Here is a 25,312-nt window from a genome sequence, read left to right on the forward strand (position 1 = left end):
TTCACAAGCATTGCATCAATATGGAGAGCAACAAAAGCTGCACAGAAACTGCTCAAGGCAAAGCACAGCTACTAGAGCCAGTTAAAAGGGAAAGAGGAGCTTCTGTTGCTCTTGGCTTCAGCTGGGGAGAAAAGAGAGAATTTTCTTTCCCTCCATAGACACATCACTCAGGAGTAAAGGTAGATTGGGTCTCCTTACAATTGCTTCTCCAGGTAAAGTTGCATCTTTATGAGAGATGCTTGTTCTCGCTTTGCCATGTTCCCATATATGCTTGAAATCAGCACGGGGTCAGGGGGCAGGATGCCTGTGTTGGGTTATCAGGAGGAGTTGCACTACGCTGAGACATGCTCAGTGGAGGAGAGGACATTAGAGAGGAACCCAGGCCTTTCCTTCTTTGGGGAAAAGCAATGGCAGAAAAGGGAGTTAAGCACAGTAGTACTAAGATGATGTGTGTGTTTGGTGGGAAGGCTGCTAGATGGAGGCTCCAGCTCAGAGCAGTAGCACTGGCTCCCAGTGGCAAGGTACAATCCAGGTTACAATGAATGGTCTTGTCTTAGATGTGCTACATCTGTGTTTTAGATGTTTATGCTTGATCTTTGAGTGCCCTTTGCACACAGGGTTGTGTTTCCAGTGATAGCTGTTTCAGTGCAGGGTAATTTGGCTCCCTTGTTTTGGATTAGCTCAGAGTAAAGAATAATTTTGTTACAGTGAAGTTGGACTAACGGTGGCTGCTTTCAGCATCTGCTCACCAATACCTTCAGCAGCAGCTGCTCCCTGTGGAACAGTCTTTGGCAAGGATTGAGTGGTTCATATGCTTTGCTTGTGAAGAATCTCTTACTATGTTCTAGTGAGGATCCCTTCTGAGCAAAGAGCTTTCTTCCTCTCTGCATGATAAGAACATATAAACCTAGTTTATACTGGGTTTGCTTGTCCCATTCAATCAAGTAAGATAGTTTGTCGTGGTGATGTATTGGGTTTTGGGGTTCCTGTGTTGGTGGGTTTTTGGCTTTGTTTTTCCTGAGAGGAAAGTAAAATATAAGGACTGTGCTTTCCCCTTGGAGCATGTGCCTGGTGAAGAGAAAGGAGGCTGCACCGGGTAGGGATGTCCTGCTCCCCTCCTACCTGTGGAGCTTCCTTGGGCCCTTGGAGCAGCCAGCTGCATCCCTCCACACTGGCTGAAGCAGCAGGATCCCATAGTGCTGTACATCTCCACAGAACCACTGATTTCACAGCTTTCCCAGCAGAAATTGCACCAAGGCAGGCTAGCAGCGGGACAGGATAGCAGGGCAGGTTGCTGCAGCTGGTCTCTCCCCTGGGAATGGCTTTTTGGAGCAGGAGTGCCTGGAGGCACTTCCCTGTCCTGGGCTGCCAGGAGCCCAAAGGCACTAGCCCCATCCAGCACGGTGGGGAAACCTGAGCCAGGAGAGGCTCAACATTCCTGCTGCAGTGGGTGCATGCAGACAGGGAGGGGGGGGGGGGGGAGGCTTGGTTTCCCCTTCAAGCTGTGACTGTGACTTTTACTGTCCTGCACGATCAAGTGTTTCATTTGTGAGTGAGGAACAGAGATGGCTCCTCCAAACCTCAGGCCTCCTTGTGCTGATATTCCCACGGATGCTCGCTCCCGCCTGGGCTGCTGGCACTTTATTTCAGAGTCTTCAGACGCAGGTTCATGCTCTCAATAACCAGACAGGCAGATGCCTTAAAGGGATTGTGCCAACTTTTATTTTATTACCTTGTTTGGAAATGGGATTTGGAGAAGGGAAAGTAAGGGAAGATATGCAGGGGGTAGCTGATCGTTGCAAAAGGGGATGCTTTGGATGTACACTGGCAAAAGTGTTCCTGTCTGACTGGAAATGACTGAAGCAGTAAAGCATGACAGGCAGGACATTGCCTCAGTGGATGTGCTTGCTTTATGGGGTTTTTGGTTTTAAGGTCTACGTTGTAAATTATTTCATATACAGAACAAAAAAGCATGTTTTAATGTCTATATATGTATTTGTATATATATGAGATATATACACACACATATTCTTACAACTCTCAGGTCCTAAAGGCTTCAAGTCTGAAGGGCTATGTGTATATATGCATTATAAAGAATGATGCCAACCGACTGAGACAAGGCTTTCTTTACTGGCTGTGTGATAAATATGTGGGCAAGATGTCTCCATCTGAAATCTTGCACGTGTGCAGGGAGAAGGGGTCATCCAAGCACCGAATGGCAGCCTGCATTGCCCTGTTCCTAGCTGTTCCTTCGAGGGGTGGCATTAGCCCTGTGGGGCTCAGAGGGGCAGATAGAAACACATTCAATTCTGCTGCCCGTGGGTCAGGCACCCTACGCGTTGGGGCTCCTATTTCCCCATAGGGCTTCCAGTAGACTGTTTTGGTTTCTTTACCACAAAGGAGAAGGTTTGGTGGGCAAAGAGGAGAAGGGGTTTGGGAAGGGAAAGACAGTCAAAATTCACCATACGATAGTTAGACAAATCTTCATAAAGGTCCGTCTGCCTGCTCGCCTCTCATTCTTGCTCTCTCACTCTCTTGCTCTCCTGCGTTCACTCTCATTCTCTGCAGTACGTACGCTGTTGTAGGGCTAAAGGTCTCCTTTTGTCAGGCTAAGGTCAAGTCCCTGGTTGGCGGAGGGCAGCCCTTCATACGGGCCTGTCTACGGCATATTGGCAAGGGCTCAGATTGGAAGCTGCTGTCTGCACTGCCGGGTAGGTGAAGTTAGCGTGCTGCTTGGCCTTCAGCCGCAGGCTGGCCAGGCTGGAGTTGCATGTGTCCCTGTACATGTAGGGGCTGGCTGTTGAGGCGTAAGGACAGGCACTGGATGAGACAGCAGAGTTGAGGCTTGGGCTATTCAGGTTGTTGATGTTTCCCAGATTGTTGAGGCTGGAAGCCGGTACTCCGGTCACTGCAGAAGGGACCATGGATGAGGGCATGGTCATTGAGGTGATGGAGCTGGGTGGGGAGAACATGGGCTGGGAGGAGAGGGGACTGACGTTCATGGAGTTGAAGAATGGGAAGCTTTTGGCTGAGAGTGGGCTGGTGGTGAGCCCCTTGGTGGCCCAGTTGTTGTAGGAATAGCTGGAATACATGTCATCGTAAGGCTGCATCAGTCCATTGAACTGTGCTCCAAAGCTGTTCTTGCACAGTTCGGCCTGTTGGTTCCTCTCCCGTTTCCTCCACTTAGCTCTGCGGTTTTTGAACCAGACCTGTGAGAGAGAGGGAGGAGATGGGAATCACTCCAGGCTGTCCCTGGAAGGGGCCTTGCCCTGGTCTCTTTGCCCAGCAAGGCAAGAGCTGTTGTAGGGCTGGGGATGCTCCCCGGGAGCTGGGAGACTGAGCATGAGGTAAGGGTTGAAGCAAGATGTCTGAGCTGCAGGGTCATCTCCCAGCAAAAATCACCACCTTGATCAAAGCCAACCACTGCCATTTTACAACCCAAAGAATAACCCACCTCACTCAACCAACGGATGCCCTTTATATGAGGAAAAGGGAGGAAAATACTTGCTGTATTTCTGAGTGACCACAGCCCAGGAGGAACTTGTGTGACTTGCGAGCAAAGTATTTGGGGGATGTCATTTGAGAGCTGCTGAGTGGAGTAAATAACCTCTCTTGTTTTGACTTCACCTCAGGACCAGCTTGGGGTGAGGTGTTGGAAGTCTGTCTTCTAACAGGAAAATCTGTTGGTGTTGGAGTGACTCAAACAATGTAACTTCCTAGAGCATGGAAGCTGCTGGAAGGCTATTGATGGTGCTGCTAACTCATATTTCTAGTAGCAGAGAGAAGCTCTGATTCCAGCTGGAGCTTTGCCACGCTATGCCTGTGACCGCACAGTGGTTTGGGAACCCCAAAGAGTGACCTCCAACAAAGCTAAGGCTGGGGGACAATGGCACTGCAAGGAAGGTGTCTGCTAGGTCAGGGCAGCAGCTAGTGGGATTCTGTGGGGCAGACCCTGGACTTTGCATCTCTCTGTGTTTTTGCAAGGTGGCACTTGATGGGGACACACCACCAGCATGGAGTATGTATGTGGCTGATGTGTCAAATTTTAGAGCTTGGTGAGGTGTTTCTAAGATAGGAAATTTTCTGGCGCCCCTAATTCCTTCCTTGGTTTGTGGAGAACTTGGCGGCTTGTATCAGAGCTGGCTTCCTCCCCACCAGATGAGGCCCAGGATGCTGGGAGGGCTGCAGTCCTACCCGCACTCGTGCCTCCGTCAGGTTGGTCCAGACTGCAATCTCCTCCCTGGTGCTCATGTCTGGGTAACGGTTTCTCTGGAAAGTGGCTTCCAGCTCCTGGAGCTGCTGGCTGGTGAAGTGCGTCCTCTGCCGCCGCTGCTTCTTCTTGAGTGAGCCGTCTTCAGGGTTGGAGTCGTCCGTCTGGTTTTGCTGGGACTTCTCAGTGTCTGCGAGAAACAGAAAGATGGGAGAGATCTCCTGAGTTAACTTGGAGGCTTGAATGCATTTGGAGAGCCTGTCCTTGGGGCAGCCAGTGCATGCCATGTCCCCATCTGCTGTGCCTACCAGCAGCTCCAGCGGCACCTACAGGAGTGGTCTCATCTCCCTCCTTTGCCCTTGTGAGCAGGCATCCACCCTGCACCAAAATCAACAGCTCCTTGCTGCAGCACAGCTTGCTCTTGTTTAACTGCTGTAATGGATGTCAGCTTCCAAGTGATTGGATTTGGATCTCCTAGGCTTCCAGGCTCTGGTTTTCGTTGGTCACAGTTATGATAGAAGATAGTGACAGAACTTACCCAGGCCAGCAGGTTCTTACTCTGCCTAGGTGCCCTTCAGAAAAAGTGAACAGAAACTGGCAGTTACGACACAGCAAAAGATCCATAGAGGTTTTGAGGACAAATAATGGGAAAAGGCAAACTGCCAATGATAGCGGGTTGAGGCTCTTAAAAATCCATGCTTCTCAGATTTAGTTAATTTGTCCTTCCTCCCTTCTTACTCCTCTACCTTCTTACTTGGGTGCACATCCATTTCTTAAAAGTAGGAAAAGGCCTCTCTTAGAACTTACCATGAAGTACTCTAGCATCTCCCTGTCCTTCCACCCCACCCTCCTAGATCCCCCTCCTAGAAGCAGTATCTTTCATTTTGTGGCCCTTCACTGAACATCCTGAAACTCTCCAGTGTTCAACTGGTATCTAACTGAAAGTAGAGTTCAGCCTCCTCCTAGGTGTTAAACCCAGGCCTTAACTCTGAGCTTTGGGCTGCTGTGGCTGGAGGCAGGCATCAGGTACTTCCCTGTGCCTCTGCCCCTCCTGGGGCTGTCAGTACTCTGCAAAAGGGCACAAGGCAAATATAAATATCTTCCATTGTCAAAAGAAAATGTCACATTTGAGCACTTGAACAATGGAGGACAACTATAGGGAGGAAAGATACAGCTTGTGTTTAATTCTGCTGGGAACCAAGGTAAGTCACCACAGAACTACTTTATTCAGGAGAAAATAGGTAGCTTCTGATGTTCACCATCTTCTTCCTCTGATCTAGAAGCACAGTGAAGCAGTTCCAACTGAAAATCAGTTTTTTTGGGGGGGGAGAGGTGTTATTTTACAGTGGGAAATACTCACCTAAACTAAGTAGAAATTACTGCAAAGTTACCAAACTGTTGCACCTGGAAAAAAACCTTTAAAAAATTCTGCCATCACTCTGCTGAGATTCAGACTAAAAGTATTTATTGTTTGGTTGGAATTTTTAAGTGGAAGCTAGCTTAAAAGGCTTCAAAGTCCATAAAAATCCTAACATGGAAAGTCTATACAGCCCCTTAAAAAGCAGGGAGGCAAGAAAACAGTAACCTGGAATACAGCTGGGTGAAGAAAAATAAAAGAGTTCCTCAAGTCAGACAGGTATGCGCTGGAAAAATATGCCCCATGAAAGCTAAATGGAAAAGAGAAAGCTTAAAGGGAGAGGCTGAAAAGCATCTGAGCCCCAAGAGAGAAGGGACTCTGCTTCAGGGCTGTGCTGTACCCAACAGCAGGTGCTTTAATGGAGCCCAGCCCCGAGAGAACCTCGTGCCTCAGGAACCTGGTGCCACCATCCTGTCCTGTAATTCAGGAACCTCTTCCTGCTGTTCCAGGGAAAACCCTCCCTGCCCTCCTCCCAAAGGAACAATGCTGGAGTCACAGGGAGCATTTGCAGGAGAGGCACACATTCTTCATGAAGGACAGCAAGGTGCAGTCAGAAAGGGTTTGTTTCTATGGGTATGCATCGCACCGACTGAAGCAATGTGGGTTCCCCACATGGTCCCACCAGCCACCTCCGCTTCTGTGGCACAGTTAATGTTATCCACCAGCAGGAAAGCTAATGCAAGGAGAGTGAGCTGGCTCTGGTCTCATACTCTCCCTGCTCCCATGAGCATCTTCGCGTGGGGATCCCATCACAGCATGTTCAGCAGAACTCTTGGAAGAATGCTCTTTACTTTTTAAGAGCCATTTCTATAGTGGTTCTTGCCAATGAGATAAATCTGATTCCTCCAGCTCACTGCTCTAAGCCAGTGTTGGAAGAGGGAGATTCCTGCATTATCCATCTTTAAAACAGATTAAAAGCGGAGTGATGCTACGGCGTCTGAGCTAGTTATTAGAAATGGCTCAGTACAGATGAAGAGACAACATTTGGTTTGTTTGTTCATCTGCTGAGTCTGGGTTAATTAAGAGCCTGATGCACACAGGAGATGTTCCCACAGGAGCCCCTGACAAATGTGCGTTTCCAAAGGGGCTGCTGCGGAACAGAGGCTGTGCTTTCATCAGGAGCTCCTGATGAAGAAGGACTGCCCTTCTTCATTGCAGGAAGAAACTACACTGAGGGGGGAGGAAAATGGAGCAAAGGTATCACTGGCTTATGGGCTGCAACTGGGTGGATAAGCTCACCAAGTATCTTGCTTTGTTACTGCTCTTCTCTATGCCTTCTGGTGTAGAACTTTTCATAAATCTTGTGAAGTCCAAGGAGTCCTGACTTTGAACCTGGAAAAATCTCTGCAGCTACACATTCTTCTTTTTGATTTCCATTTCTGTACCTGCTACCTGTTGCTCTTCCTGAGCATTGCTTATAGGAAGCATCATCTCTGTTTCTGCTTCTTCTATAGGCAGGGGAAAAGTGCCCTCTGCAAATGGTGCAGAGCTTGGGCATTGCAATGGGGACCAGAAGCATGGTAACACAGGGAAAAACAGGACCCTGGAGGAACGATGGGCCTTTTCCATGTCCTGAATCCATATTGAGAAGCAGAATATAGGGAGATGCAGGGCAGATTCTCACCACATCCTACTTCATCCTTGCTCTTCTGCTGACCTGTGCTGCCTGATGAAACCTAATGGAAGGGGGTGTCACACACCACACCACATCACAGAAAGTACTTGGGAAGTCAGACAGCTGAGCCCACACAAGCAAGGTTTGTACTCCCTTCCTCAGGATCTCTTACACTGCAGATGAATGAAAGAGAGGAGGAGAGAAGAGAGGCAAGAAGTGCCAGAAGTGCAGCCCTGCCCTGTCCTGGGCTGGCCAGCCCTTGGTGGTGTGCTCTGCTCTGCCTGACACCAGTGCCCACCAGCCTCTTTGTGCAGGTAGTGCTGGCAGACACCCACCTCCCAGAACCATTTTATTTCTAGACCAAGGCAGTGGGGAGTGATGTAGCCAGGCACCCAGCATTTTATTGTCATCCCAAAATAGACTGTGGAATATATCTTGCGCACGTTCACCCACTCAATGAAACGACTGTGGTCATAGCTGGAATTAGCTGCTCATGCCTAATGGAAAAAAAAGTCAGCTCCTAAACTGGCAGCTCTGCGGCGTGCCAGGGTAGGCTTGATCGTGAAGGCCACCTGAATGGGGATGACCGCCATGCATCCAAAGCAGCTGATGAGGAGCCACTGAGCTTGGCTGGGGATGTGCCCAACTAAGGTATGTGGGCAACGGGGAATTCGGCGGGCAGATTCTCTGACCATAGTTATTCCAGCCTAACTCCCTTCATGATACTTACTCTGGGGAATTTTAATCTGCATCATTATGCTTATTAGCTTTTGCATGCGGGTGAGCCTGAAGGCTTTACACGGGGAGCAGCAGGCTGTCCACAGCCCTCACCTCCTCTCATGCTGGCACTGGCAGCTTTGTGTTGTCCTGCGGCACCCAGAGTAACAAGGGATGAAGCAGTCACAGGACAGATGCAAAATCCAGGGGAAGCCATAGTGTTTGGTAGCTGATTTCTGAGCCAGGTGTGAATGGTGATGTTCCTTCTTCAGAGCCTGATAAAGAATGTGGTAGGCCTGGGGTATGTTCAGCCTTTGGGAATGGTCAGAGGCACCTCCCTGGGACAGCAGCAGCTCACTGTGGAGCCTTGCACCAAGGCACAGGTAAGCAGGCTGCTTCAATTAAAGCAGGGGCAAGACAGTACTTCTCTTCCTTATTGCCTAAACCCGGGAAGTTCAGCCCAGGGTTAATCTGTAACACGGAAAGTTTCAACCTAAGCAATTTAAGCACAGGCTTTTTTAAAAACCAATCAAACAAAACGAAGCCAGTTTATAACTAGGTGTAGCCTTCCAGGATGAGATCTCCCATGTTGCCGGGATTGCTCTCCTGCTCTGGGGACCTGGCTTAAGCATATACAATGAAATCCTGGTTGGACAGTGACCCGGCTTGCCCAGCTCCTGCCTGCCGTGGCTTCCTGCCTGGGCCCAGGCAACCTGATGACTGGGATGGAGCCCTTGCCTTCCCAACGGCTGTCCTTGTGATACACACCCCTGCACCTTCCCCCTGATTGCTGGGATGCTGTGCTGCCACAGCACCATGCTGGCTCATGGTACAAGAGCAAGTTCAGTGGTTCCCCAGGAGCACCACATCCAGCTCCTGCAAGCCATTGGCCACCTGGATCCACCTGCAAGGACAGGTTGGAGCCTCTCTTGCATGCTGAGCCTTGCACTCACCACTGTGGTCCTGTCCTTTGCAGCTGTGCTCGTGTTGAGGGGTTCCAGAGTCTGAGAGAGACAAGGCTGGGCTGCGTGCCTCCGCATCTGCCAGCAGGTTGAAATCCATGGGGCAGGGATGGCTGGCAGAAGAGGTGGAATCTGAAAAAGCAGTAGACACAGAGGGATTAGGGAGATGGATATCTTGTGTGACCTCTCCCTACCTCCTCTGGGAGGGACTTGCCAACCCTTCAGGAAAGGTCTAGGAAAAGCAAAGGATCCCTGTGTCATCCTTGGACCCCTTAGAGTTTCCTAGCTGGAAAATGGACATGCCAGGCTTTCTGCTGAGCTTCCCTATAAATCAAAGATCATCTAGTGACACTTCTATTTGCAGCCTTCAGAGAAAGAGCCTGCAATTTATAGGTGACATTCAGACTGAAATAGCAACACCAGGAGCATGCTGTGTAATGGAGATCTGAGGAAGTGGTTCTGGGCCAGTCGAGGGCTGTTAGCACCTTCCCCAGGTGCTGCTTCCCCATGCTTCTCCTATCCTCCCTGCTCAGCTTCCCTCCTCTTTCTCCCTTGCTTCGCCACAAACCGGTCAAGCCCAAGTAACGCTGTCCATACAGCACTAATGCAGATGTACATGCACTCATCCCAAAAGAAAAGCACTCCTGTGCCTGGCACTGATAGGAAGGCACGTCTGTCTGCACAGCCACTACCTCGAGCTGGGACCCAGGCAGTGCAAGTCGATTCCTTCAGGGTACATAAGGATCTCTGGAGCCTGAATTAACACGGGAATCACATTACACACCCTTGGGTGCCTGGGAATGAGTGATCCGGGCTGCAGCACCAGCTCACTTCCAGCCTTAGGTCATCCTGGCTGAAGGCCAGCCTCGAGTGACTATCCTGTGCCTGTAAGTCACCTACCATGGCTGAAAGCATCCCTGCTGGTGAGCTGGTGGCACCACTACAGGCACCACTGGGACTCCTCTACCACCTCTTTCCACGTCTTTCTGTCCCAGGATCAATTGTTCTCATCATGGTCTTCCTCAAGGCCACTGCACCCTCCACCTGTATTGCCCAGAACTCAGCCAAGAGCACTGCTTTGCTCTTGACCACACTTGGACACTCATGAAGAGGCAGGCATGAAGCAGTAGGTGCTACAAGCCCAGCCACACCACCTTGGAAGGGTGAGCTGGCCCTGTGTTAGCCCTCAATCTGAGTTTCAAGTCATAACCCTGCCACATACAGGACGATGCGTTGCTACCAATGCAGGTGTAAAAGTTTGTAGAGGCTGGACTGCTTCAAGGGGACCACAGCAGCTCCTGAAGCTCCAGTCACTCCAGCTAATAACTTCCCAGCTAAGGAGCCTCTCTAAAACATAACAGCAGCTGAGGCACCATGCCTGGATCTGGGATCCCTGGGTTTAGGGGGGTTTGGACCAGGTGTTGTCAGTCGTGAAGTCTGGATTCTAGTTGGTGAAGGATTGCCTGGCCCCTCAAATCCATGTGTGTCAGGGAGGCAGCCTGCTGAAGGCAGTATTTCATCTGGACTGCACTAGCATTTAGACATGTAAACAAGAGATTAATCACATAGCTGTTGCACCTCCTTTGGAGGTGGATGACAGTGACTAAGAATGTATTTTCAGAGCTGTCTAAAACCTCCTGTCAATTTGAGCAGGGCTGCTGCCAGGGCCCTTAGCAAGGCTGACCCCCATACCTGCAGCATGCTTTCCAGGCTGTGGTGAGAGGGCAGGGAGCCATTTCTAATGGTTATCTGCCTGGCTTCTGCAGCAGATGTCACTCACAACCCCCCAGCAGTTTCCCTCGCTCTCCCCTTCGTTTGACCTCCATCCCCAGCCTTTCTCAGGCTCTGATGAATCCATCTCTACACTGGCCTCAATCAGTGCTCTCCAAAAGCAGTATCTAACAAACGGACCTGGTGCCAGTATCCCAGACCTTTGCCTCCCTCCGGACTTCTGTGAGAGAGAAGTGGCAGGGGCTATGTTTTTGCTGTGAGTCTGCTTTCTATTTCTACCTCACAGCAAGCCTGACCTCTGATGCCCACCGGCTGTATAAGCTCCTGGCAGCAGCAGGGCACAGCCCTGTTGCTTTTTGCCATGTGTATGTACATGAAGTGATGTGACAGGGGTTGTGTTTTCTTTAATACCTTTGCATGGAGTAGGGGAAGTCCATCTGCTGCTGATATTGCTATGGCTTTTAGTATTACTCTTGGAATTATGCAGAAACGCGCAGTGAATTAATTCCATGGATTAAGTCTTGATTAAGATGTGTGTCACTTTGCTGTCTCAGAATTTATTAAGAGCCCTTCTTGAGGCAGCGGCAGATGGAATTTCTGCCCAATGTTTGTAGATGATAATTTCCCCTCTTCTACAGCCATTTGCATATGATTGCATCTGTCAAGCACAATTTCCTCTTTTCTAGGGCTTGACTCTGTACTGGACCAGATTTAAGGAGGAATTCAGACTCTTGCCTTGCTGTAACTGAAGGACAGTGTCCTCCTGTGCAGGGTCCTCTTTGCTTTGAGAGTCCTTTTGCACATCTTGCATTGCTTTCATCTGTGCAAACTGGAGTGGAGTTGGAAAATGATGGAGTAGTATTTTACAGCTGGTTTCACAGGTCTAAATGACAGTAAAAGGCTCAAGGTACATTAAAAATTCATGCCCCATCCTGAACCACACCACTGCAGTGATTACAAGGTTGATCCAAGCTGCTGAGCACAACATAATGTGCTTGGCCTGCCTCAGAGAAGCAGTGGTCACCTAGATTAACAGGTTTTACAGTGTGGCCCATATTCAAATTGAAACTGGGACTTGTGGCTATGAACAAGTTTGTTTTTTGAACTGAATTTTAGATTAGGAGGATTTCAGAGAAGATCTTGTGTATATTATATATATATATGTAATTGCATATCTATCGCATGTGTCCTACACGGTAGCATCAAGGCAGGCCTTCTCAGCTTGCTTTACGCAGTTCACAGAGAATCAAAAGCAAAAGGAGAGGGGGTTCTGCTCAGCATGGTTACGAAAGCAGGAAAAGTCTGCAGTGGGGACAGCACGTGAGCTCTGTACTAATGGATTTACCCAAAGGCAACCCCATGCCACTGACACAAAAGGCTGTAGGTATTACTTTAGATTATACAGCCTTTTTGGATTTAATTAAAGGAGCTTTCTTCCACACTGGCTAGATTTCACTGTAGGCAGAGACATTAAGAAAGTCAATGCTAAACCTTCATTGCATTTCTACTAAGTTGTTTGCTTTGTCTCAGGGAGTTACTGAAATCGCACCTCAAAAACATCGTTAGACAAGATCAAATTTATCATTTCCATCTAAGTCTTTGTCTCACTAGCATAAAAGAAGGGTTTCTTTAGGGACAGCTCCTGTCCCAGCAACATGCAGCCAGGCTTGCTCAGAGGTTTCAGTTTCATAAAAGTAGCCCTGGCTCCTAGCCTGTTCTGGCACCTCTAACTTCTTCCATCAACGTACACAATTGTCCCAAAGATAAAGGTTCCTAAATCTGTAGCATACACACCTTTTCTTCCAGTCACTACGCGTGCGTATTCTCTCCCTGCCTCCCATACAACAGTGCCGGCAGCATAGCTCCCTCCAGCCAGACTGGGGGCTGCCATCCCTGCCCCACAGGCACAGTGCAGGGAAGCAAAAGAGAGCAGCTCTGGCTCTAGGCTTTTTCTCCTTTCAAATTCACCCCCTTCCTATTTCCGGGTCAATGCTAACTTCCCAAGACAGGGCCACTGGGGCAGGAGGAGGAAGGCACGTCTATAGGGGAAGACAACCTTGTTTACCCAAAAAGAGCAAGCAAGGATCCCCCTGACCTCTCTCCTGGTTCTCAGTAACACGCTGCTCCATCACCCAGGAGCAAAGATGCCTTTGGTTGTTTTTTTTGGATGGGTGGGAAGGAAACGTAAATGCTGACTGTGAGCCAAGGGAGGCTAATTATAGTGGCGGCTTTTGTGATGTGGAAATTGCTCGCTGAGAGTTGCCTTCGGAGTGACAAGTGCGTGCTGCTCAACTCTCCACTACCAGGAGAGAGCAGATACCTGCTGAACCTCTTTCATCAGGTCGATCTGGAGGAAAAAAAGCTATCTCTTGGGCTGTTTTGATGTTAATTGGCTTCCATGGGCATGCAGTGATGCTTCAGCAGGGACATGACAGTTGGGGTCCCTAGGCAGCCACACATGGACCACTGGTGACCCTCTGGTAGGAGGGAAGTGCACCTGGCTTCCCTCCCTTTGGCAGATCAGCATAGCCCTGTGGACCTGTGAGCTTCCCACACTGCCTGTTTCTCTGGCCAGGGCCAGGGCCATGGAAGCTGCAGCCTCTGCTTGGGATTGCTGATCTCCACAAAGGGTTCAGGGTTATCCCTCAGGCTGAAAGGTGCTCTGCAATCAGTTGTGGGGGGTGGTGTCTTCTTTCTTTCATCCTCTGACGTGAAGGGATGATGTTACACTAGATGCCTTAGGGTCAGAGCTGTCTCCTTCTGCTCCATCAATCCCAGAAGTCAAACTGCTGGGAGTAACTAGATTCCCAATGGAGTCTGTCTGATTGCTTCACTCCTCTCATGCTCACGTTCCCTGCATGCTGGCTTACTTCTAGCAGAGATAAACATTTGGGACTCTATTTAACTGTACATTTTAAGAAGATGATCTGCCTCTGTACTTTGGTCCCCAGGAGGGGATGAGCTAAGTTGGAGCAGTCCCTGCCGCTTTCTCTGCCCTGTGTCAAAGGGTGCCTGTAACCTCCTGGAAGAGCATTTTGTTCTCCGAATACATGCATGTGTTCAGGGGATGGTACTATTGGAGCGCCTGTGGGCTGGGATTTCAAGTGCCACAGCTTGCACAGCACATGAATAGCACAGTGACCTGAGAGTCAGGCTCTCTTTGCCTGCAGACATGAATGCTGACTGCAAGGGGCTCTTTCCCTGCAGCTAGAAAGCAAAAAGGATGGGATGCAAAACAAGACTTAATCTTCATTTCCTCAAGAATATAGAAATATGACTGCAGGGAGACCAGGGTGACCCACTGCTAAACATCTCAGTGTAGCTTTAAGTCTCTAATCTTAATGGAATTGCAGCAGGAACCATGAGCGACCATTAATCACTAGAAGATAAACAGCAGCAGCCAACTGGTGACCCAGAGCACAGAGCCATTACAGGACAGGAGAGCAAGCTGTGTGCCTCCAAAAACTTCAGGCTGTGCAGAGCCCCAGGCTGGCTTTTGGGCGCACAATCAGAAATGGATCACTGACCTCCAGTAAGGGCTGAGTCACAGGTTATAATAAACTTTATTTCTCGATTTGGTCCTTGCTGTTGGGCACTAACGCCTGAGCTCTGGTGCTGGGCGCTTTTGTAGCGGTGTGCACTGCTCTAAAGTATGAAATGTGGTTTGGCTGGCTTTTTTTCCTCCCATTGGGAGGAACTGCCAAAGCTCCCTGTGGTGCTTGGTATCTTATAGCTGTCAGAGCATACTACCTGGCACTGCCCCACACATGGTGTGGGCTGCAAGAACATTACCTGCAGCAGTGTGGTACCACACTAGCTGCAGCAGCCCTTGCTGCCAGCTTTTTACCCACAGCTATCAGCATGGGCTGGCTTTCTGAGGAGGATGTCCATGCTGTTTCCACCGTCTTCTCTTTCTGTGCATGACTTCACTGAGAAGTTCATGATACTGTGAGGTGGGGAGAGGATGGGGAGATAAGGCACTGTCACTGACTGGGGTTATGGTGTAGGTAAAACCACTCTGCGGTTCTGGGACTCCATCCTTCGTCTCAAAAATGTTAATGAACCTATCTAAACTGGTAGAGGCTATGAAGCAAAATTCCTTTAAGTGCTTCCAGATCCTCAGATAAGAGGTGCTAGGGAAATGCCCACAGCCTTGCTGGAGACTGCCTAATGCATTCCCCACAGGCTGGCAGCAGCCTGCAAGGTAAGAGCAAGCTACTCACTTCCTCCACTGCGACAGGAGTCTGTGACTGTGGAGGAGGGCAATGGCAAAAAACTTTTCTCTGGGCAGCAGAGGGTTAATAAATCGCCTGTATTCTGGAGGATTATCACAATGGAAACATCCCAAGGATTGACAGCTCCATACCCATGTCCACAGCAAAAAAAGCCCACAATGGAATGTGTCCTGTTCGCTGATTTGATGGCCCACGCCATGCCCCTGTGCCGGGGAAGAGCCCTGATGTAACCATGCCCTGTACATCACGCACTGCCCTCCCCAAGCAGTGTACCTGCGGCCCCTGATCGGTGCAGACCCTGATGGGTGGTGGTCTGCAGAGACAGAGCAACACACTTGGGTTTGGCTTAAAGCAAGCTATTTGCATTAGTGTCTTTGGACCCCAGTGCTGCCCTTAGCCTACCTGGGTAGTTTTTCAAATGGTGACCATAATTTGGAAACAAAGAGCTAAACCTAACACAGAAGGAAAGTCCTGTCAGACATTCTGCAAAGTTGTGGTTTTTCCTAAACGTAGCATTCACACTTCTTGCATTCTTGTACGCACTGCACTGCAGGTTCGTGCCCGGCTGCGACTCCAGTATCCCTTGGATGCTCTGCCTCACTGGGACTCTCAGCACCTTGGCTTCATCAGGGCTGGGATTTTCTTTTTGACAGACCATGCAGTTATATTAATAAAGCCATGCTTTGTTATGGCTTATTTTGTTTGTTAGGCATCTGGAACAAAATAAATCAGCAAAGGCTCAGTTTTGCCCAAACGAATTGCGATCACACAAAGTTGCTGGCACAGGGAGGCTCCATGGCACAGGAGTGCTGGGAGTGAGAGCGTAGTCTGCAATTATTGGGGAAGAAAAGTCCTTCAAGAAAATTAATCCCTTTGCTTTGGGGAAGGGAGAAAATAAACTGATTTCAGTAAGAAATTCTGCCTGGGAGAATCTCGCAACCGAAACAAAGGACCTGGTAAAGCACAGTGCCAGCATTGGCCTGGCCCAGATGTACCAACCCTGCTTGTCCCTGCCTGCCCTTGCCTGCTCCCACAGCAATATGGGCTGGCTTCAAAGTGATTCCTGCCAGCGCTGCAGGATCTGCCTGCATCTGCACTGAGGAAAGAGCTGTACTGCTACAGTGTATGAGGGACCGTGAACTCCCCTTGTACCCACAAGCTGAGCAGAAGCAGAGCCGGGAGCAAGAAGAGACAATTGCAAACCAGGGTCCCAAGCAGGAATGAGAGGCACAGGCAGCCTGGCTGCAGCTCAGGAGCCAGACACGCGCTGCTCACGCAGCAGCACAGGGCAGCGGGGCTGGCATCAGCAGATCGGTATGCGTGGCCGTATTTATTCGGGTGATTGTATGAATTCGACTAATTATTCTGGCATTCAAAGGAAACTGGCCAAATTCCCATGGGGGCTGCGCTCACAACAGCATGGCAGGGTCATTTCTGTATCTTTGCGGCCGTAAAGTTGGCCCATTTTAGGGAGGCTCAGATAGCGAGATCAAGGACTGGAGCTGCATGACTCCAGATGCTGTCAGGAGTTTTGTATGCAGATGGAGGGCTGTGGATGACTCAGACGTTATCAAAGATGTAAATGATTCTCACAATTAGTAAACAAGCTCAAGAAAGCCCCTAATCAAGCGGGTGATGCAGGGGGCTGAAGGTCAGGAAGGATCCCGCCATGCTGTCGGCACGTCACACCGTTTCGGCTGGCTGACCTCAGCGCACTGTGGAGCTGCCGGCGTCCGCCATCCACCAGCACTTCTGCTAGAAAGCCTGGCTTGACTTGATCATAAACATTTGTTCTGTGACAAAACTTGGCAAAACCAGCAGCCAGAAAGAAGCTGCTTTCTGGGGAAGGGTGCTGGTTCGTTGTTTTAAAACAACCTGGTGGAGCTCAGAGAGTTGCAGGGCTGCGAAGGGAAAAGTAGTGACTGTTGCGGGTGCCGTGACAGCCCCACCAGGCACCATGACCAACAAATGGCTCTGCTGGTTAAGGCAAGGAGAGCCCAGAAGCGGCTGGCTCGCTCTGAGGGCTGTGTTGTCTCACAGTGCAACCCGCAGCGCCGGAAGAAGCCGATGTCTGCTGTGCCCAGCTGTAAGGTTTCCTGATTATTTGTCTTCTTTCTTTCTTTTTTCCCAAGCAATTTATATTTATATATATATATATATATATTTTTAAAAGCTCTCTGGCAGGAAAACCCTTGCGGGACACAGGCTTCCATGAATAAAACACGGGGATTATCTCAGCCTGCATTATCCCTCTGCTCTTCCTTAGGATACTGCAGCAGGTAGGGCTGGGACAGGAGGAGGATTGCTCCAGGAGGGATGATGGAGCTCACCCCCCATACTCTGCCTTTATGGACTTTGCAACATGCCCTGAAGGTCAGCCTGTTTACCCAGACATTGTTTGAAGGGGGCCGAGGGAGGCAATTAGCTGTCCCCACTGCAAACACTGCTGGGTCCATCCAACCTGACAGCATTTTGCAAGCAGCCTGCCCTGGCAGGATCAGGCCCACAGCACATCCGGTTTTGTGCTGTGTGCCTGCAGCAAATGGTTAAATTGTGCATACCAGGGAACATGAGAAGAGGAACGGTGGGTGGGTGAGCAGGGAGGGATGGCAGCCCTCCATCCCCGCAGCCTCTCACCCAGGTGCCCCACTCAGGGCCATGGCAAACCTCCTTGTTTCCCTGAATTCAGGGGCAAAACAGGCATCACAAGCACCAAAACAAGAGGTTTGAATTTCAGGATCCTGACAAGCACTGTGCTGCTTACAGACTATATACAAAGTCTGCTTCTTTTTCCTTCCTTCCCTTAAATCCTTAGTTTTTCCATCTGCTGGAGGCTGCAACCCATGCAGAGCCTTGGGAGGTAGGCAGTTTGGGTGGGTAGCAAAGGAAGCTGTACAGCCCTCATTACTCATCCAGCCTGCCCCTCGGGCAATCCCATCAAAGCGGTTCGGACTGAAACGGGACGGGGCAGAGGGAAGTGAACTGTCTCGAAACACTGCCGCTTGGGTCACACCACCTCCCTGCCAGCCTGGCTGCGCTGAGGACTGGGACCTTACACCCTGACATACCCCGGCCCCAGCCAGCCCCCAGCCAGCCTGCCAGCAGACCCCACCGGCAGCTCCCCAGCCTCCCACCATGGCCTCGGGCTCGGGATACATCTCAGCTCAAGCACTGAGTTTTTTTAAACACCATTATTAAACCCACCCAACGCAACTTAAGCTGTGAAACCCTTTTAAATGGAACACAGAAGCACATATTGTTCATCATTTTGGAATTTCTCCCTTGTTAGGTATGGATACATATCCAGATTGACCTCTATGCCTCAATTAATTTAGCTTAAAGGTTTAGATTTCATATTTTTAATTACCCTTGTACTTATTTTATTTTGGATGAAAACTTCCACGAATTTACTTTATAAAATAACATTGCAATAAACTCATACAAAAAAAAACAAACTCCTAACCCCAACTTGTAGAACTGGAAGTTGGAATATTGTGGCACCAAAAATAAAACTGATGGAACAAAAAGGGAATTTCATGTGGTTTTCATTGTCAAGTCTAAGCTCAGAAACAAACAGGAAATAAAAATGGCTAAAACAAAAGAGATTTCTTTTAAAGTGTGTTCAAGTCTGAGCGGGGAGCTGCTTTATTTGGGAGGGATTCTCTGTTTATTTGTTTTTGAGAAAGAGGAGTAAATAAAAATGTCCATACACAGACAGGTCAATTTGATTTACAGTTGTATCTGCATGCTTCTCACTGGGCATTTTTAATAAGCTTTTTTTTTTTAAGGAAAATACTTGCATAAATAGCAGCAGCATTAGAAGGGGAAGAAAAGACAATGGGAGGAGGGTGTTCCTTCTTCTTGAGATGAGGTTGGGAGAAAAAGGAACGAAGAGGGAGAAAGGTGAAAGTAACTGCAAACTGTCCGGTCATTTGTCCTATTTCATCTTTGTACTTTCTCATTTTCTGCAGGCAGCTCTGCAGGCACTGAGCCTTCCAGCCCATGCCACCCCACTGAACCTCCCCAAGTAGCAAATAAATTCATTGATATAATAAGAGTGGTCTGCAGGATCAGGGCTACATGGAATAGAGCAGCATACATGCTGCACCCTGCAGAGAAAAGTGTTTCTTAGCTTCCCAGATTTGGGATTGTGGAACTTGTCTTACATTAGATCTGATGGTGATTTTGAATGGTTAATTTAATGCAGGCAGGTTGCAGCTCCCCATATCAGCTGAGATCCCCAGCAGCTACAGACCCATTAGTGTGTCTCTGAACACTCTGAACAGTCAAAAACTCAGATGGACAAAATTAACAGCAGCTTCTGCAAATTCAGCTCTGGTTTCCCTCCTCTTTTGCACTAGTTAACTGGGTGTAAATGTTTATTTTCTGGTGGAGCTGTGGTTTGGGACATAGCAAAGAGCCTCAGATTGAGGGTCAAGGGACAGAGGTTGTATTTCTGGCTCAGAACAGGTAATTCTGACAGAGCCGTCCCTCCTGTGCACAACAGGAATACTTCTCTTGGTGCTTAAGCATACAGAGCTCTGCCTACAGGAAGGCTAGGTAGCTCCGGAGGAGAGATCATAAGGTGCAGCTCTTCAGAAATGAGGGCTCTGAGCTTGAACTTGCACCCTGCAAGGCAGCAGGAAATTTCCTGTTCAGTGTGCAGAGAACTGGCCCTCTTCCCGAATCTGCTGGGTAATACTCTGAAACTGGTGGGGAGGGAGGAGGAGGACCTCTCTTGCTTTCTCCCCATCTCTTTTTAAAGCCTAATAATAAGAGAAATGTTTCCCAGCTTCTGCCCAGCTATATCTCTTAGCTCCTGCCTGAAAACAACTTTCAATATTTAACTGTTGCTGGAAAACAGCAGATCCACCACTAACTATCCCATGCGAATCTGCATCCCTGGCCAGGCTGCTGTACCTGTCCTCCTCCGAGGTTGGGTGGAGACTGAGGATTTTTGAGCAAGTCCTTTCCTACAGAAGCAACCCACTCTGCACCAAGTCCAGCCCCATTCCTTGTGCTGCCAAGCCTCCAAGAACAGCCTGTGGACTCCCTTAAATGCCCCAAGGAAGCCCAGAGCTAATAACCAGCTTCATTCAATTCCCAGTCACATTATTATCCAATCTGCCAGAGGCATTAATATTCAGAGGTGAGGCGGCAGGAGGGCAGGGGTGCTGGCGAGGGGGAGCGGCACACAAAGGGGAGGAAGGGAGGCACGGCAGGCCGGCCTCAGAAATCCTCTTTCTCCAGCTGTCTGAAGCCCCAGCCCATTTCAGCCGGGTGTTGACAAGAGAGGGTTTTTTTATACAGCCTCAGCACTAACTCTGATGCCAGCTGGTGGTGGCTGTGCCCCTGCCAACAGCAAATGCCTGGGCTTGGCACAGCCTGATGCCCTTGGCCCCGGTAAGAGGGAGAGCTTTGCCCCCTCTGCCATCGGGCCCTAAGTAAATAGCAATCTCCCATTTTCAAACAGCCAGATAATCGCTGAGCCTGCTCAGAGAAGCCTGTTTCTGACCCCTCTCCCTCCACGGCCGGACAGCCTCATCCCGCTGCCTTCCCGACACAGAGCACACAGCATGAAAATACCAGCTCTCCCCATCTGGGACTTCGCTCCCAGCCCAGGTACCTCCCCTGTCCCCAGAGCTGGGGCACATGTCACGAGACAGATCTTATGTTCCCAGCTCATCTTCCTTTTGAAGCAGTCTCCTAGATTAGGTTTCTGGCTTTTCCTTTTTGGCAGTCTCTAAAGTCAGCCTCACCTCCCAGTCTCAAGGTTTTGGGTAGCATCTGACAGAGAGAGGAGATGCCACTCTTTTTTGTTAACTCTCCGTAGGGTACATTAACCAATACTTTTGCAATCCAGTCACAATTTGCAGATCTATTAATTGCCTGAATTAAGTCCTTATAGAAACATAATAGGTATAAAGTGAGGCAACAGTTTAACTGCCAGAGAGATATACCGGTTTATAAACCAGTGCCTTGGAACAGGAAACAACTCGGGAATATAGGGGGGCTTTCACGGGGGGGAGCCTGGGCTGCAGGTCATGCAAACCCAGTAACACCAGTAACAGCAGGAAAAACACCAGACTCAACCAAACCCCTCTCCGAGTGCTGGGGAAAGACACCTCCCTGTGAGGGCTCCCTGTGAGGAGCACCGGGCATGGTGTGACTGTTTGATAACGAAAAAAGAATCAAACCCTGCTCTGCTTCTGAAGACATTTGTGGAGACTGAAGCAGCTACCATGCTCTGCTGGTCCCCCAGGAGCCAGCAGACAGCGCTTTGTCCCTCACAGCAAAGCACAAACACCCATCCCTCTGCCTCACCAACAGGCTGAGGGGCTGGGAGAGATTTCAGGGAACCAGGAAGACCCTGATCCCATTGCCAAAAAGGGGGTCCTTTCGGGTCCTTTGGAAGGCAGGACAGGAACAGGGGTGACACTTCCGAAAGGCACCTTCCTGTGCTGTTGTTTTTAGCATCTCCCGAAATCGTGGAGGCAGTAGAGCCGTTTCATCCCTCGCATCCTCCAGGCCCCGCTCCAGGCGTGGAGGACCCACAAAGCTTCTCTGGGGATTGCCAAATTCCCCTCTTCGTCTTTAGCACTAGCCTCTACAAAAAAAAGTGCATGGATCATGGACCAATCCGTCCGAAGGCTGCCTCCTTCTACGGCAAGGGAACGGGGAGGCAGGTGAGGGACTGGCTTTGGTTCCTGCACCTCCGGCTTGCAGCACCAACCGGTGCCGCGGCTGGGGGCTCACACCGGGCTCTGCAGGACCCCAGGGCCCTGCAGTAGCGTGTCCTCTGCGGCCGTCCGTGCGCAGCCGAGTTCTGCACCACAATAACCCGCCGGCCGGGTGGGAAAGCTGTGCAGGGCCCCGGGAGCCTCGGCGGGGGCATGCTGCTCCGGGCTGCTCAGCCCCGCCGGGGAGGGGGAGGCTGCACCGGCGCCGGCAGCGCCTCTTCGGGGCCCTGGCGCTGACGGGGGGAAGCCATCCCCCTCCTAGCCCGTCCCCCCAGCTGTCCGGCCTCGGGGGCGCCGGGAGAGCGGCCGACAGGTGTGCCCGGCTCGGCGGCACCGGGTCCACCGCCCCCCCGGGCCCCAGCCCGCTCCAGCAGCTGCGGCGGAGCGCGGCCGCCCTCCCCCGCCGGAGCCGTGGCGAAGCCGTCCCTCTCTGCCGCTCCGAGGAGGAGGACGGGGGGAAATGACAAGGGGGTGCCGCGCTGGCGGGTTAGCTCTTCCCCCGGGGCTGCACTCGTTGAGCGGGGAATTGCCGGGGGAGCGGCAGGCACAGGGCGCCGTCGGGCGCCCGCTGCGATCGGCCGGGCTTCCCGGGCACCCAGCGGGACGCCGGTTTGCACCGTGCCTCCAGTGCCGGGGAGCCGGCGGAGCCCGTACAATCGCCCGCAGGGCTGACGGCCGGCTCTGCCAGCAGCCCCCCAGCGCCGGGCGGCCCCGCTCTGCCAGGGCAGTTCGGAGCTCCCAGCGGAGCTCGGCGTTTCCCGCCCTCCTCCTTCTCCCGCAGCCCGGACAGGGCTGTTATTCCCTATCAGGCGCCCGGGAGCCCCGGCGCGCAGCCGGCGGCGGCGTTCCGGGGCAGGTTCGCCCCGTCTGCGGGGGCCGGCTCGCCCTCTCTCCGGCGCTGCAGGGAGGTCTGCTCTGCTGTAAACAGGAGCCAGCCCGTTACATAAATATCATTTATCCAACTGTCCAAAAACCGTCGGGCTGCCTTCCTTTTCCCCGCCTCTGCTCCCCGCGCCCTTCTCCCATGGATCCTGCAGAGAGCTGAGCCGCAGCCCGCAGCGCCGTTATTTACGGCGAGCCCCGACTAATTTAAACAGCCCCTACCCCACTCGCCTGAATGGAAAATAACTAAGTTTAGCAAGGGCGGAAGGCTCCGGCAGCGCTCGCCGGGAAAGAGCCCGCAGTGGTCCCGAAGGGTGGCCGGGATGGCGGCACCCCGGTGCCGGCGGGCAGGGGACCGCCGTGCCCTGCAAGGGCAGAGGGGAAGAGGCGCCGCGCCCCGCCGCCGGGCAGGCAGCTGTAGGGGCAGCGCTGGGGAACAGCTCCGCCGCACTCAGCCCGGGGATCTATCCTGTGTGGCAGGGTAGGGCTCGAACGTCCTGCTCTCCCCCTGCCCCTGGCTGCAGCTCTGTGCCCCGCGGGAGCGGAGCTGCTGGGCAGAGCGCAATGAGCCGCCCCGCCGGGGATGCTCTTGTCCTGTGGCAGCGTCGTAAGGGCTGCGGCCGAGCGGCTCCGTACGGACGGGCTGACAGCTAGGGGTTTACGAGGAGAGACGGGGAGAACCCCGCCTGGGAGGCCGGGGACGGAGGGACACTTACAGCGGCTCCAGATGCGGGCTCAGCTGGGCGGCCTTAATCCTGCGAGAGGGGCGAAGCTGGCCCCCGCCCCGCGGCCCGGGCTGCTCTGCCGCCGTCAGAAAGTAAATCCCCCCGGCTCCCGGGGCACTCTGCGCCTTGCTGCCGGCCCGCGGCTCACGGGAAGGGCGGAGGGCGCCAACCGACTGCCTCCCATTCACCCTGGCCATTCACTTTATGGCGGGCGGCCGGCGCCCCCCGCCAGCTGCACTGAGCGCCCCGCTCCCGCCCGCCCCATTCCAGCTGCACGCCCGCCGCCGCCCGCCCCGTCCAGCACCGCCCGCCCCGGCCCCGCCCTGCGCCCCGCCCTGCGCTCCTGCGGTCCAATCGCCCTGAGCCTCATTTTCATCCCGCCGCACCCCGGCCCCAGGATTCGCAGAGGAGGGCGGTAGGCCCCGCCCCCGCCGCGTTGGCCCCGCCCCTGTCCCTTCGCACCGAGGCCTCCGCCACGATCGCGCTGGGGCAGGGTGAGGGGCCGGCGGGAGGACGGGGAACGTGTGCCCGCGGCAGGCGTCCTGCCCCATCAGCCCTGGGGCTTGTAGGGGTGTCCGTGTGTGTATATATATGTACACGTACACTTATGTTACCGCTGCCGTTACCGTTGCCTGCGTGCGCTGTTCGCTGCTTGGCGATCCGGTGTCCTGGAGCCCGTGTTGGGCATCGGCTCGGGACAGTACTGGCGCGGCAAGCATATTCGGGCTTTACAGTTAAAGTCACCAGCCAGGCAGAGGTTTCTGGGGGGAACTGAGTCCACAGTCGGCTGCTGGACGCGTTCCCCTGCACATGCCGCATGGAGCAGGAGTTGCAGGGGATGCTAATTACGGGCTAACTACCGCGCACGCTGTTGCGACTCTCGGCGGTACCAAGAAGCGCTTCTTCGGCAATATCGTCCGTGCCGCTTCTCCCGGGAACAGGAGGCTGCCGGCTCTGCGGTAAACACCGCGCTCCCGCCCGCTAACAGCTCTCGAGAAACCTAAATGGTACTTGTAGCTGAGGCTCCAGCCTGGCTCCTCCCGAGGTTCAGGATAGCAGCATCCCGGTGCAGCCGGGCAGGGCGCGATCCCTGCTTGAAGTGTCGCCGAATGCGTGCCCCCGCTGCAGCAAGGGTTAGGCGTTTGTGCACACACATTTCGCTCCGAGCAGACACGTCCCTTCTCTCCCAGAGCTCACAGGGAGAGGTTTGCAGCAGTCAGGGTTGGCCTCTCCTGCCTTGGGATGCCTGAGCCCAGGGGAGAGGTTTATCCCCGCCAGGCTCTTAGGGAGCCAGACGCGTGATTCTACGGTCTGATTTTCTTGAGGTCATTTCCATGTCAACCTGTTCTCCGATTTATGATGCCAAAGGTCACTCTCAGGCTCTTCCACTGACATGTTTTAGAGATTAGGAAACAAATTGCGAGAATAGGAGTGAATTTTAACCCTGGGTGATTTACATGCCATATTTAGGGAGCCTGCTAAATGCATAACGTGGCATATAGATATGTACAGGAAGACAAATGTACACGAACAAGCACAGGATGTTAAGAGAGGTTAAGAAGACCCAGGCATTATGGATTACAGTTCAAAACCACACACAAACACGTTGATTCAGTAGAGACAGAAGAGTTTAAAAGGAGTCACAATATTGACACACTTATGAGAAATTACCATGTTTTTTTAACGGTAGTAATCTGGGGTTTGTGTTTGCCTGTTTTTTTGCCTGCCAAAAATGACAGCAAAACAGACCGCATCTTTTTCCAGCCCAGATTTTAATCCACCCTGGCATAGGCTTGTCTCCATCAAGAGAAGCAAAGTGTAACAGCACTAGCACCTTCCATGGGACAGTCTGTCTCTGCCACCACAGGCCACAGGGAAGCTGAAAACCCTACTCAGGATGGGCAGCAATGAAGGGACCTTATTTTGAATTGCTTCCTTCTCTCTCCAAACCTTTCATCATCAGTAGCCTGCAGCAAATACAGGTAGTGCTTATGCTTTCAAGTAATAACGAAACAAAGGTGGTTTTAGCTATCTCCCTTGGGCACTATGTCACAAGCTTGTTCCGTGTGGAGCACGGT

The 25,312-nt window shown here is 51.8% G+C and overlaps 1 protein-coding gene across 1 annotated transcript; it reads right to left on the reverse strand.

The window, feature by feature from the left end:
* Positions 1 to 1,691: 1,691 nt before the first annotated feature.
* PITX3 (paired like homeodomain 3) lies at positions 1,692 to 23,490 on the reverse strand. Its single transcript, XM_062606779.1, has 4 exons — positions 23,226 to 23,490; positions 8,913 to 9,053; positions 4,195 to 4,400; positions 1,692 to 3,209 (listed from the first exon to the last, which is right to left on the reverse strand). The coding sequence occupies exons 2-4, from the start codon at positions 9,019 to 9,021 to the stop codon at positions 2,646 to 2,648; spliced, it is 879 nt and encodes a 292-aa protein (XP_062462763.1). The 5' UTR covers positions 9,022 to 9,053; positions 23,226 to 23,490; the 3' UTR covers positions 1,692 to 2,645.
* Between the last annotated feature and the right edge of the window lie 1,822 nt (positions 23,491 to 25,312).

The sequence above is a fragment of the Pezoporus occidentalis genome, unplaced genomic scaffold (assembly GCF_034315485.1).
Source record: "Pezoporus occidentalis ecotype Australia unplaced genomic scaffold, CSIRO_AGI_Poc_V1 ctg98, whole genome shotgun sequence".
NCBI lineage: Eukaryota > Metazoa > Chordata > Aves > Psittaciformes > Psittacidae > Pezoporus > Pezoporus occidentalis.

Excerpts from the sequence above, each read along its gene's own strand:
- PITX3 (XM_062606779.1), bottom strand. The coding sequence starts at position 9,021 with ATGGATTTCAACCTGCTGGCAGATGCGGAGGCACGCAGCCCAGCCTTG. Across the intron at positions 4,401-8,912 it reads CAAAGGACAGGACCACAGTG|ACACTGAGAAGTCCCAGCAA; the intron begins GTGAGTGCAAGG and ends TGTTTCTCGCAG. Across the intron at positions 3,210-4,194 it reads TGACGGAGGCACGAGTGCGG|GTCTGGTTCAAAAACCGCAG; the intron begins GTAGGACTGCAG and ends TCTCTCTCACAG.